Consider the following 14,112-nt stretch of genomic DNA (forward strand, 5'->3'; position numbering starts at 1 on the left):
TTCCTCCATTGCTCCAGAATCTAATCCGTTTGACAGTTCTTATCCCAATTTTAGTAGTTTCAGCAATCGAAAATGTTTTCTTTTCTTGATGCATGCCAATAATTTTAACCTTCTGAAAGAGATTAACATATTTTCCACGACCACAGGATGTGTCTTTTGACATAGTTGTTTAACAAATGAGAAGTTACTCACTGCATTAGTTGGGATTAAATAACTTTTTGCCAGTTTAAACGTAATTACCCATGCAGTAATTATCCAATGGGAGGCTCTTTCTTAGTTGCTTAGTTCAATCCAGGTGGTGACTTTTTGGGGGGCCAGGCAGTGTATAAAATACCGCGTTACATACATAAACTGTTCTTCTGTGATCGATGATCAAATCGACATTTGTACTGTACATATTATTGAGTTGTCAAAAAGCTGGTATTCACTGAACACCAAGATTACAGATGTGAACTGTTTTATATCTAGTGCAAGAAGTGCCATGCTGTACTGCCTATACAAAAAATCCAATACGTGCATTGGGATTGTCTAACATGACCCATGTTTCAAAACCACAGGGTTTTAATCACAATCGTCATAATGGTTCATTGAGACCAAAGGCAGAAACTTTGTGAATGTCTCTTTAGTGTCATCTAGTTGTCAGGTTATCAAGCATATTGTGATCCTGTAGTAGCCTTGCTAATTCATTCAGTGATTTTACTGAATGCACAGACTTCAAATATATCAGAGCATATTACAGTTGTTTTCAAAAAGCTTGGAGATAAGATAACTATCTGCATGAAATGAAAATTGGACAGAATAACTGGCAAAACGATTTATTGGTGAGGAAATTGTTGATGATTTACACAAAGGGCAAGTACACACTGCAGCCATTCAATAAACAGTTGTGTAAGACACCTTTTTAGAACATTGTTTTTTGTATTGTTCATAGCCATAAACTTTAAAAACGTATTTGAGGGAAACACTGGTTAGTTTTAATCAATCGTTTAAATAGACGTCTCCACTCACATGCTACAAACAGACTGGTGCATCATCTCATGGGACAAATATGAACTTAATAGAACATCTTAATATCCTCTGATCACACACGAAATGGAACAAACCCAATTATATGCCAGTACTGAAATTAATTAGATATAAGTCAAAGAATTGAGCAGTGGAGTTTACATTTTAAAAAGTCTTAAAAATAGCAGTAAACCAAGATCAGACAATACCATGAAAATTATAGAACACACAGTTAACCTTCAAATTATGCATCACCCCAAACACAACCGTTAATTGTCTAAACTTCATTCACTGAGGGGAAGATGTTCGCTCCAATTATCTGTAAAAGGGAATAAAATGCTTCCCTGTTAATCATTTGTGTTTATTATTCCTCTATGACAATAATATTTGCAACCTATCCACACGTGCTTTTCCGTAGAGGAGGTTAACCTCACTGTCTTTTCCAAACACTGTTTGACTCTCACAAATCCCTTTTAGGAAAGCCGAGTCAAACACTAAAACATCACACTTTACATGTTCCTATTACACACTGGCTGACATTTAAATCTGAGACTTCAATTAGTCAAAAATGTAATACAGGGATCATGATTAACATCTGTTAAAGAAAAAATATATATATATTAGTCCTAAACAAACAAAAAAAACAACAACAACACACACAGTAATAATACTGAACGGTGATCAGTCCTAAGACCACACAGTAATAATACTGAACGGTGATCAGTCCTAAGACCACACAGTAATAATACTGAACGGTGATCAGTCCTAAGACCACACAGTAATAATACTGAACGGTGATCAGTCCTAAGACCACACAGTAATAATACTGAACGGTGATCAGTCCTAAGACCACACAGTAATAATACTGAACGGTGATCAGTCCTAAGACCACACAGTAATAATACTGAACGGTGATCAGTCCTAAGACCACACAGTAATAATACTGAACGGTGATCAGTCCTAAGACCACACAGTAATAATACTGAACGGTGATCAGTCCTAAGACCACACAGTAATAATACTGAACGGTGATCAGTCCTAAGACCACACAGTAATAATACTGAACGGTGATCAGTCCTAAGACCACACAGTAATAATACTGAACGGTGATCAGTCCTAAGACCACACAGTAATAATACTGAACGGTGATCAGTCCTAAGACCACACAGTAATAATACTGAACGGTGATCAGTCCTAAGACCACACAGTAATAATACTGAACGGTGATCAGTCCTAAGACCACACAGTAATAATACTGAACGGTGATCAGTCCTAAGACCACACAGTAATAATACTGAACGGTGATCAGTCCTAAGACCACACAGTAATAATACTGAACGGTGATCAGTCCTAAGACCACACAGTAATAAAACTGAACGGTGATCAGTCCTAAGACCACACAGTAATAATACTGAACGGTGATCAGTCCTAAGACCACACAGTAATAATACTGAACGGTGATCAGTCCTAAGACCACACAGTAATAATAACAACAAGGTGCCAGCCCTCCCCCTTTGTACCCTTTACTGTGTCTAACACATACAACACAGGGGATGGCCAGCACTTACTGCTGCAGCTTCATGTTACAACCCTGAGACACCAAAATGTGAAGACAATGAATATGTAGTGCCAAGAAATATATATATAAAAAAACAAAACAAAAGAAACTGCAACACACAGATATGATAGATAATGATCAATACCAGAGGGAAATGTGTACCGTTTTTATTTCATACCTGACCTGCAGGGTTCCACAACCTTCAAAATACTAATATGTATCAAACAAGTGGTTCTAGCCTAATCAACTGAAGAGGGAGAAAAATTTGAACACCCCCCACACAATCACCCATACGATTGAGCTAGAAAGAATGGTTTAAAAATTAAATAAATAAATCCCAAGCTACAAGTTGAGTAATGAACCTCAGAATGAATAAGGGTTTCTGTGAGTGAGTTTTGCGTTTTAGAGAAAGTAAAAAAGACCAAAACATTTCCTATTTAGAGAAGAATGACTGCACTGCACACATTTTAGGATTGGTCAGTATATGAAAATGTAGAATTATAGTCATTCGTAAAAAAAGAGAAGGTTCTAACAAATAGAATGCATGGTCGATCAAAATATCGGGGGGGGGGGGGGGAGGAAGCCTTGAAACCATGCTTGTAGATAAGCTATTTGATTTTGTTCCAGAAGGGAGATATTGAGAAATGTCAATATCGTTCTGAGATATTCAGAACTTTCCCATGACCAGAAATCAAGTGTTTATCATAATTTAAGGCTCCACTTTCTTTCCATCATCTTTGCGGCACAGTACTGACTTCTTCATATAAAAATACAAAACAAATCTACATCAAAGCATGTAATTATTTACACAGTATGTCAAAAGTGAATCTTCAGTATATAAATTTCATTATCAAAAGAGCAAACCAAAATAGTTTGAATTGGAACAATTTAGGCTTTTTCGGTCAGACTGGAAGAAACAAGCAGCACAATGTTTTCCTGGTGAAAGGACTGCTCATGCAACGGGCTTGAGAACGGAGCGCAGCGAGCGCCCTTCCTTGGTGAGCTCTCTGGTGAAGCACATACAGGGCAGAGGGATGGCTTCCTCCCGACGAGCGATGGTGTTGAACTGGCACTTCTTCAGATGATCGGCCATGCTGGAGATGTTGGCAAACTTCCACTCGTTCACCGTGCCGAAAGAGGTGCTGAATCGCCACACCTGATCAACAATGTTCACGCACGTTGTTACATTTTCAACAAAGACCAAAAGAGAGGTTAGCGTACTCGTGTGTGTATGCGTGTCATACACTTTGTAAATTGAACATTTGAGCGTCCTACCTTGTTGTTTATCTGCCACGAGGACGATCCGTCAGCACGTTGTTCCTTGTTCCACAGGAGGACCACCATTCCTCGAACCTGCAGCAGACTGCTACACACCTCCCTCATGGTCCGGGACACCCTGGACAGCTGGCAGAGGCTGAAGCCATCCAGGAAGCTGGCGACATACTGCAACAGCTCGAAGGGGAGGCTACTGAGGTGGTCGCACTGGGAGCCGAAGCGACAGGCATTTCTGGGGAGGGCGTTGTCGCTTTGCACTGACGGCAGGTCTGCCTGCACACCAAAGGCACCGAGGTGCCGGTCATGGATAATTCTGGAACCTTGCACGGATGGACAGAAACGTCTCTGGGAGTAGGTGCAGCCGTAGTACGCCAGTGGACAACGGTGCTCCATCCAGCCGTTGAGCCCAGCGTGGATGTCGCCATGGACATTCTTGAAATGGGAGGAAAACTCATCCCGGCGGAACAGCTGTCCACACACAAAGGTGAACATGGAGCGTTGCTTGGTTTGGTATCGGGCCACGCATTCCAGCACCAGATCCAGCCGGAGTGTGTGGAAGGGACTGGGGTTAGAGAGCTGCGGGCTGGCGTGGTCGCAGGCAGACGCCGAAGCAATGTCACCCACCATGGTGTTGGTGGCCAAGATGGCGGAGGGGAAGGAGAAAGTCTGTGTACCAAAGTCAATGCGGTAGCCGTCCACAAACCTGCTGTCGGAGATCCCCCTGCCCCCGGGAGAGTCCCCAAGACAGAAGAGGAGGGCTGCAGTTATCAGATCAATGCCGTGGAGACCCATGGGGTCTTCAGTGACTTCCAGGTCAGAGGTGTCCACGGCCTTGTCCTCCATCTTGGCTCGGAACAAGTAAGGGTCTGACAGCAGTGCCCGGCGCCCGTTAAATGTAAACAAACTCATTCCCCTAAGCACCTGCAGGTTCTGTAGCTTTCTTTCCAGCCATCTATCTTCAATGTCAAGGGGCAGGTGCTGCAACACATTGTTTGGTACCAGATCAGGCAGCGGAATAGGAAAGTGAGGAGGGAGGGGTGGTGGGTGGGGCCTGGAGGGGCGAGGCCTAGAGGGCTCGACACTCATGGAATGATAAGGTATATGCGGACGGATTTCGGAAGAACCGTTGAGTCCAGGGGAACTGTTGAGTTCAGAAGAACCATTGATTCTAAGTCTTCTGTTCTCAGCCCTGTCTAGATCTATCTTGTCACGTCTCAAGTGATTGTGATCATTGCCATTGTGAAAGCCATTACAGAGTGGACCCTCTACAAGACCCATAACGTAATCCTTTTCCTCATCCTCCAGCCCCCCATCTTCATCATCTAAACACTCAATCAATTTATTTGGCTCTAGCCAAGTGCTTACATCTTCCCCCTTCTCTGTCATAGCCGTACCGTCGACTCCCCCCACTGCGCCAAACTCACCGTCTGATTCAGAGTCACTTTCCCTCATGTCTACATTCTTCAGATACTCAACATCCACGTAACAATCGCTGTGACTGTCGCTGTTCCCGCCATTACGCAACACCCCGTTTCTCTCACTCTTTCCTCCGCTTAAATTACCGATGATCAAGTCAATTTCTTTCGCGTTCGAAAGGATGTCCAAGGCAGCCACCAAGCTCCTGCTCGTCTCCACGGAGGCAGAGTACAACTCGCCGTATGTCTCCTCCTCCATCTCCACCATCCCGTTCGAAACCACCGTCTCCGGAGCGCTCGAAACTAACGCCATTTTATCAATGTCCTCAACGGGTTTAATGTCGCCATTCTTTGACACCGTGGTCGTGACCCTGAGGGATTCTAGAAGCATCCTCTGGTCCTGCAGAGCCAGGGCCATGTCCAGCTGCTCCACCTCATCAAAGTCTTTGCTTAAATTCTCATAGGACTGGCGGTCAGAGTAGCTCACAGGCCAGCGGTTCCACTCCATCGTGCAGCAAACCACACTCGCTGGGCATGTCTCGAGGTGCTCTGCCATCTTCATCCGGGGAATTGTGAAGGGACATCCGAACCCAACATTTAGACAAGGCACTCTCTCTAAGGGGCACAGTAAACAATGTTCCTCTGCTTTGCACGCGTGGAAAACAGCACCACAGACAAGATGGCAGCCGATGAGGTCACAGGAAACACCAGTCTCTGGTCTGGTCATGCATCTGCGATTAATACAGTTCAGGCAATGAGCATGTAAGTCCTCCATCTTCAAGTATTCTTTTTTTATTCCAAGTCCTGGAGGAGGTGTTCGCAGGCAAGGATGAATTGTTGTTAAACCTGAAGTTAACACAAATAAAAGTTTATCCACATTAAAATGCTTTGCCTTAAAGTCCGTTGGAAAGAAACAATATGATTCACTTGCACTTGTGACTAGGTATGCCGTGACACTACCTCATGGAAAAACATGTAAATATGGGTCAAGTACCACACGAGGTAAGGAAGCCTTGTGCCGCAAAACAGGCATCACATTCTGTAACTTAGCGCCTGATGTGGCCTCAGAGAGAGTCTGTTTACTAAACCTCTAGTCTAAGCCGCCACGGGACATTTCACAACAAGACTTCTTGGGTTACAAAGTCACAACCAGACCCGGGGCAGATGACCTTTAACCTTGGTCTCTCAGAAGCCGCAGCCACTTGACGAAAATTGATGGCAACGAAAACTAGAAAATGTTTCATAAACAACATTGGCCAAGCAGGATGGCTCTAACTGTCTGACAGTCGTGACACATATCTGGACTTGACTGGGCATGACGAGGCTGTCTCGGACAGGACCTTGTTTTGGACAACTATAAATACACAGGATATCAATTTACTTACAACTTATTCACCAGAGAAATGGGTTTAACATTACTCATTGTTAGCACCGTAATTTGTAACCATATAACTATATGAACTTGGCTAACTAAATCTCGCAAACATAAAAACAACAGCCATGAAGCTAACCGTAGAGCTGCAGCTAACTATTTAATAGTCCAGTCTCCGTATTAATAACTTACCGGAAAATCCAAAGCCCCAGATGTAGCTAGCAGCTAACAAGTTTGCATCCACCTTCATTGCTATCTACCATGTAACCACACAAAGGAGACCTGGCAATGAGCATGTTGCTAGTTGACAAAGGACGGACTTGTACACAACTTCAGTGGCATTACCAATGGCTAACACGAGAGTATAGCTGCCTTGAGCAAAGTAGCAAACCAACTAGCAAATGACACTAGTTTGTCTGTCTCACAAAACTGTTCTTCTAGCTAGCTGGACTACTCACCTTAAAAAAAACGACACACCAAATCCTTGTTTTGTCTTTATCCCTATCCTTAATCGAACACGTTTACTCTCAACTATAAGAAAACTGTTGCGTAGCAAAAACAATGGTTAACAACAACAGGTATTCACGACTCCTAATGCCTCTAGTCGGTCGGCGTATATGCGGTGTTGCAAGCTAGCAGGCTACAAGTGGGGCGCTAGAGTATTGCGTCATTATGCAGCGGACCAGCGGATTGGCGTATGATAAGACTGAAAATAGAATGAGCTGGGGAATACCCTTGCAATATTTTTACATCTCACAATATGTTCGGCGCATTTCATAGTTCAACATGTAACAGTATTGCATCGCAATTCATGAATGAATAACCAATGGAAATATATTTTTATTTAACTTTCAAACAAAAACATTGAAACTATACTACAGATGTATCACAAAACACAATCCTTCAAGTATTAAACACAGATATTTTATTTACATAAAAAAATGTGACCATCACCACCCACAATGTAATACTTATAACTGCAGTATATGTGTGTTGTGTGTGTGTGTGTGTAGGTGCCCAAGAGGATTGTTGACACACGCCTTTCAGGTTATGTCGAGATCCGTTCTTTAAGACTTCTAAGACTGGGGGTGTTAGCCAGACAGGGCTCACGATGCCACCTCAGTGATGTGGTGAATGTTAGACAGGGTTAGCTGAGCCTCCTGGGCTGGGTAGGAGTTTCTGGAACGTAGCCAGAGCCTTCCAAACACCCCAGTGACCAGCAGCAGGACCAGCAGCAGGACCAGCAGCAGCCCTCCCAGGACAAACGTCTCCACTGGGGGGATACCTCCAGCATCTGCAATGCATTAAAAATAGGAGAGGCATTCAGCCGGGCAGTGTTCCGACCTATGTCAAGGCCTTCTTTCTGTGAATGATGACTTTTTATGATAACCTTGCCGCACATAAGACGTCACAATGTTTTGAATGTTTCAAAGTAAATATGAGTAATGAACAAATAAGGGCATTGTTAGGTTTGTCTAAGCAGACTGTAAGTCAAAAGCATTCACTGAATACATACTCAAACTGGGCTGGTCCCTTTCAGGGAGCAGTCGTCTGATTGGTCCATAGGAAACCGTGTGGGACAGTGGGATATCTCTCCTCGTCCGCACATATCCATCTTCACTAGAGCAGTTCTGTCACGTAAACAGTAGAATTTAAATGTTTTGAATAGAATAGAACACAACATAACGGAAAAGAAAGAAACTGCAATAAACTGAAATGGAAAAAAATGGAACATTATTATTCTATTATTTTTATCACGTAGTATTTGCAACAGTAATAGCTGTACTACTGTAGGGTAATTAGTCTTTAGAATAAGCCAGTCCCCAGACGCTAAGCCTTCACTTAATCACACAAGTCGTCAAATCTCATTTTAACTGTTCATTGCGTCCCAGGTACGAGGAGAGGAAGTGAGCTCGCTCACTCACAGGCTGGCAGGCTCCCAGGGTGTTGTGACAGATCTGGACGTTGCAGTGGAGGAAGACGTCGGTGTAAGAGCTTCCCACAAACTTGAACATTTGTATCCTGAACGTGGCTTCTGGACCCTGGCCATTCCTCAGCACTGTCAGCATCTGCTCGTTTGACAGCACCGGGCAGCTGAGAAAGAAAGAAAGCACTGTTCAGCACAGCCTGACAGAGAGAGTGTGTGATGTATCACTCTAGACTAGTTGACTTATGGTGTATTAGTGAGGGCAATACTGAAAACTCAATGGCTATTTCTTGGGTGTCAACAAGAGCTATTACTCATATCTGACATTTTGACCGAGCAAACATTTGAACTGCTGACAGCATAGAAGAGATGGATTTTTTTCTCTAGTACACTAGAACGTATTTCATTGTCATACTGTTGCTAACAGTACAACATACTCCATAGTTGTCAAGGACATGCACAGCTGTTGAGCTGAAACACATACGGTTTCAGAAGAAGGGGGGCGTCATATGACTAGTCACGAAAGCTGTGTTGCAAGCTCGCTTAGACACTTGCTCTTATTTCAGATCTCAACAGTATTCACTGTGGAGACTGAACAGCTGGGTTGAAATGACTACAAACATAAAATTTATGAACTGTCCCTGTATGAACTTAGTCTAATTTATCCAGCCATAACCCAGATATACACCTGTTGAAACTAAACATTTGTCACAATATCAGCACTTAGTTGTTATGGAAGAGCCAATGTCAAAATATAAGCACTTACTTGTTATGGCAGAGCCCATGTCAATAGCTCTTTACCACTCATATCATATCCATTACATTTGACCGTTTTTCTTTTAGTAGATGCTTTTGTTCCATACAGGTATCAGGGTTTCCCGCAGCACTTAACAACACACACCTGCCGCCTTAACTACATTGTATTATTATTATTATTATTTTATTTTTTCAATGAGCAATATCTGCCGTGTTACTCCTGTTTTCTCCCTTTCATTCCAAACCGTGACAATGGCAGTCTCCCTTCTCTGCAGAACACAAAACATTCCCCCCCCCCCGGTACATTTGATCAGATAATCAAAGTTCAGAAGTGCATAGTTCTAACAGAAGGGTTAAAGTCAAGAAACAGGCTGTATTTTAACAGTGCGTGTGATATACATACAACCAACCTGTCCTTGATGAAGGTGTACTGGATGTTACTGTAGGGGTCCTTGGTTGGTGTGGCCCAGCATCTGTCCACACGCAGCATCAGATGAGCAGGGACCTAGGTGAGACACAGAGGTCAGCGCCCTCGGGATTAGGAACCTGACTGTTAGGCACTCAGGACAGTCAGCTGATGTGTTTCATAGTTGTGGTTTTGTAGGGCAGAGGAGGGAGGCACAGGACTTTAAGAAATAAGCATATTGGTATTGAAAGAAGCTCTAATTTTAATGGGAGAGGTGCCTGAAATGTTTCTTTTCACAATTTTTTTATTAGATGACTGACAGGTTTGGGAAGCACAGTTTGGGATGCACAGATAAGGAAGCACAGTCTTTCAGTGAGGAAAGTAAACAACAGTGGGGGAGGAGAGGAGGAGGGGAGGATTCTGGGAAGACAAGGCTGGAACATCTACAGGCGATATGCAAGACCTTGTTTTTATGACGACCAAAGGGGTAAAGCTGGGGTGTAGGAGAAAACATTGAGCTGTGGAGATATCGTAATACAGAGAGTAAGGGAGGGAAGGGGGGGGAGGGGGGCTGGGGGTTGAGAGGAGAAAGAGAGAAGTGAGAGCGCCAATATTGTAGCTACGAAGCAGGACTGTGTACACTGATGGCAGTTCTCGATAAGAGAGGGCAGCAGAGGTCTGGCACTCAGGTTACCTCCATGACAGGACACAGTGTTTGGTTACTCACGTATCCACTCCTACCACATGCTAACAGTCAGGAAGCTTTTACATGTCTTTCCACTCAAAGGTAAGAGTTGAACAAAAGTGGATGACCAACCATAAAAACTTTCACATATATGTCATCCTCCAGCGTCAGGGAGGGAACCGTCATCCATTTGTCCTCAAAGGCTTCGTCCTTATACAACAGCATAGACACTGAGAAGTTCCCATCTTCTGTGTTCAGTGTAATTGTTCTGTAAATACACCAAAACTATTAGTATTGTTTTAATACAAATATGGATAATATAATAGTTTTTGTTGTGAATATGTAGTCATTATGGTAATGATTGTAATATGATATGAATACAAAACAAATATCACCACCTGATTACAGACATGACAGATTTATATATTTACATTGAACTGAAACCCATATCTTACCTCACGTCCACACGGATCATGTTTTCACCATTGGGCTGCTGGACCATGTAGTTCAGTGGGTAGCGGCACACAAATGTGATGTTGATGTAGTTCCTTGTGACCACATCTGAGTCATTATTGCGTATGGTGTTTAAGAACATGATATGGGTATCATCTGAGGCCTGCGGAGGGAAAAAATAAATCAGGAAAACAATGTTCATGAGGGCAGACCAACAGACAATCGGATGACTGAAAACATCTACCCAAGGTTAATTGAGTCACTTTGAAAAGCAAAATGGTTGTCATGACGTTGCAAGTAACAATGACAGAGGTGTTAGGGAACTTAATAGGTTGACAGACGATTCAGCCTTCACCGAAAGCTTTCAATATGGAGCTTCGGTTTCCCAAACCCACCTATAACTTACAAAAACAACAAAGTGAGTCATCCGACTCAGCGTTAAGCAACAGGCCACTGACGCAGATGAAACAATAAAGTCAGTCAGATGAAAAGACTGCGACTGGGTTGTGTCCGTCCCCTGTTGAGAACTACAGAGGACGGGTTCCATCAAGATTGAAGCAGGATAGATTGCTGTGCCCTAACTGTGGAGAAAGGTTTTACTACCCTTCAGTAAACACACAACCCCCTACTATGGCCACCACTGGCTTGGTTCAACATCAAGACAACAGCTACTTAACACTGAAGGGAATACCAACAGAGCTCCATTGATACTTGCAGGACCTCTTGGGTAACTTCACACCAAGCTATCACAAATATTACTATCTTTTGTAAGTTATGCTTTTAGGTGATAGGAACACAATATAGTTTAAACGTAGCTTATTATAAACGTAGTTTATTTGACGTTACTGAACTCAAAGCATGGATCGTCTCCTTATCATTTTCCTGGGTTCGGCTCTCAAGGTGAAAAGTAATTTGGTAACTAGGCATTCCCTTCCTTTAGCAACAGAATTTCATCCAAAGCAGGCTTTACTTTCTCCTGACTGGTATGCAGAAGCCTTATAAAACTGCAGAGGAGGACAGAGAGATTTTCTCCCCCTCAAAGCTGTGTTAACCTTTTGTGCACTTTACAAGACATGCCCCTATGCATTCTAAGTAAGCATTTCAATGACACTCATGGTCTGAAGTACAGATTTATACACACCAAAGTTAAAACAGTCCTCAGAACCGAGCAGGCCCAATGTGAGAAGGCCAGTGGGCAAAATAATAGTGGCGATGACAAAGTCGGCCAGTGAATTACGGTCTGGCCATTCACAGGGCCTGAAAACACGATCATCTCAATGTAAATCCTGATAATTTAGAGCAGAAAGGCCATTGAGGCACCCCTTACTGCTTTGTATTAAAAAATCCAGTGCTCTGAGAGGAAAAGGAACAACACAACCCTTCTCTCTTGAAATATATGCCAACCCCCGCCCCCCCACCCCCCTTCTGTGTGCGCGCCTCTTTCGCTCCCCTTTCTGTCTACGTCTTTCTGCATACCATGAGCTAATTTCATTGTAGAAACCTAGAAACTGAGGTCCACACAGCACACATTGATGAGGAAAAACACAGTGTTCCCTTCAACCAGTTTTGCTAGTTATTTTTAGCATGATGCAAAGACCTAATTACCTCATCCAATTAATCCCTTTTTTTAGTGGCACAAAGGAGTTAAGGGAGGTCCTAGAAAGACCCAAACAGAGGACCAGTTCCCACAACAACTGAACACATCGTAAAATTAGATAATTTATTGTCATGGCGATTTTATGTCGCCACTAAAAGAGGATTCCAACTGTAGTTTGTCTCCATGTTAGCAGTTCTAACGTCTTTTCTCCTTTGTCAACGGACAGAGTTCAAATGTACACTTTGATTGCTTAAACACCTAATTCTTCCATACTTGCTGTGACCAAGCAACCGTGAAATGTACAATGTAATCACCACAGAAACCCCATGACTCATTAAAGGGCAAGTGTGCGACAGCTCTGCTGAATACTTACCATGATGGTCCCACAGTCGGAGAGATTTGTCTTGATGCTGAAGACATAATTGTCCTTAATCTCAACGCCACGGCAGTCAGGGTCATTTAAGTGCAAATCCCAAACCTAAAAGAGAACAAAAACATCCAAATAAGACACTACAAAACAACTGCACTTTCACCTCAATGTTGCTTAACTTCCAGCTATTACTTTTGTATTTCGTGTTCAAATGAAGAGAAAGATGATATTGACTTACATAAACTGGTGGCACTTTATTGATAAAAAAGGCACTTGGAATGACAACCTCCATTTGGTCATTGGTACAGATGACAGTTTCATTGAGCTCTGGGAGAAAAGGAAGTGTTGTTAATTCAGAATCAGTCTAGACTAGTTCTGAGACTGATTCTGAATTAACAGTATTTCCTATCAATACTTGGTTCATTTTACAGTCTTTGTATTAGTTTGTGATATAGTTGTTTCACATCTGTTACACTTTATACACTACATAGTTGTACTGTAAGGACATCTATAAAACCTTGATACCAAATCCATGAATATAATTCAGAAGTACACATCAAGTTTAATGGCAGAAATCTGTATGTTTTCACAGCTACACTGTCAAATGTCTGTCTAAATAGTACTGAAACCTGGAGCTGATAGATCCATGAGGTAAACTCACCCTCCTCCTCCGGTTCCAGGTAAACAGTTGAGCTGACAGTCCCTTGAAAGAACAGTAACCAGGCAAACACCAGGCTGGCAGGTGTCATCTTTGAACAATTCTCCCTCTGGCTTCTCTGCGGCCAAACACTTCAGATACTCTGCAGCTTCCTTTTGGCCCTTCTCGTCAAACCTGTGAATCTTCTGACCTATTCACCACAGTGAGTTGTCACCTCGAGACGTAGTGCCCCCACTCGCTCCGACCCTCGAAACACAGGTCTAATGAACTGGGAGCCTCCCTCCTGCCCTAAAACATCAGCTTGAATGATGTCTCCCCCAACAATGAGATTCCACACATGAATAGGGAGGACAAGGGGAGTCCAAGGTAACACACATACAAGCGGGCAATAGTAGAAACACCCCCTTAGTAAACACCCCACAACTCTGTCTTACTACAGAGAACAAGGAGTCTGCTTAGCATGCAGAGACAGACAATGCGATAGGGGAGGATTTCATTTTTGTCTGGGTTTCCTTTTAAAGGGCATGGCAAAAGCTTTACTGGTACGGGAATCCCAGATTTGAGATGAATAACATACAAGTCAAGGGCAGTTCACTGACACTGCCAACAGCCTCGCTGTGTGTATAGTGAGTGTG

The 14,112-nt window shown here is 43.0% G+C and overlaps 2 protein-coding genes across 2 annotated transcripts; both read right to left on the reverse strand.

Annotated features, from left to right (window-relative positions):
• Positions 1-799: 799 nt before the first annotated feature.
• fbxo30a (F-box protein 30a) lies at positions 800-7,260 on the reverse strand. The gene is made up of 3 exons (XM_047017050.1): positions 7,084-7,260; positions 3,839-6,099; positions 800-3,719 (listed from the first exon to the last, which is right to left on the reverse strand). The coding sequence occupies exons 2-3, from the start codon at positions 6,026-6,028 to the stop codon at positions 3,516-3,518; spliced, it is 2,394 nt and encodes a 797-aa protein (XP_046873006.1). The 5' UTR covers positions 6,029-6,099; positions 7,084-7,260; the 3' UTR covers positions 800-3,515.
• Positions 7,261-7,442: 182 nt separating this feature from the next.
• Positions 7,443-14,099, reverse strand: si:dkeyp-110a12.4 (pancreatic secretory granule membrane major glycoprotein GP2). Its single transcript, XM_047015932.1, has 9 exons — positions 13,481-14,099; positions 13,058-13,146; positions 12,823-12,927; positions 10,855-11,015; positions 10,532-10,667; positions 9,719-9,813; positions 8,551-8,719; positions 8,142-8,256; positions 7,443-7,919 (listed from the first exon to the last, which is right to left on the reverse strand). The coding sequence occupies exons 1-9, from the start codon at positions 13,566-13,568 to the stop codon at positions 7,732-7,734; spliced, it is 1,146 nt and encodes a 381-aa protein (XP_046871888.1). The 5' UTR covers positions 13,569-14,099; the 3' UTR covers positions 7,443-7,731.
• Between the last annotated feature and the right edge of the window lie 13 nt (positions 14,100-14,112).

The sequence above is a fragment of the Hypomesus transpacificus genome, chromosome 3 (assembly GCF_021917145.1).
Source record: "Hypomesus transpacificus isolate Combined female chromosome 3, fHypTra1, whole genome shotgun sequence".
Classification (NCBI taxonomy): Eukaryota; Metazoa; Chordata; class Actinopteri; order Osmeriformes; family Osmeridae; genus Hypomesus; species Hypomesus transpacificus.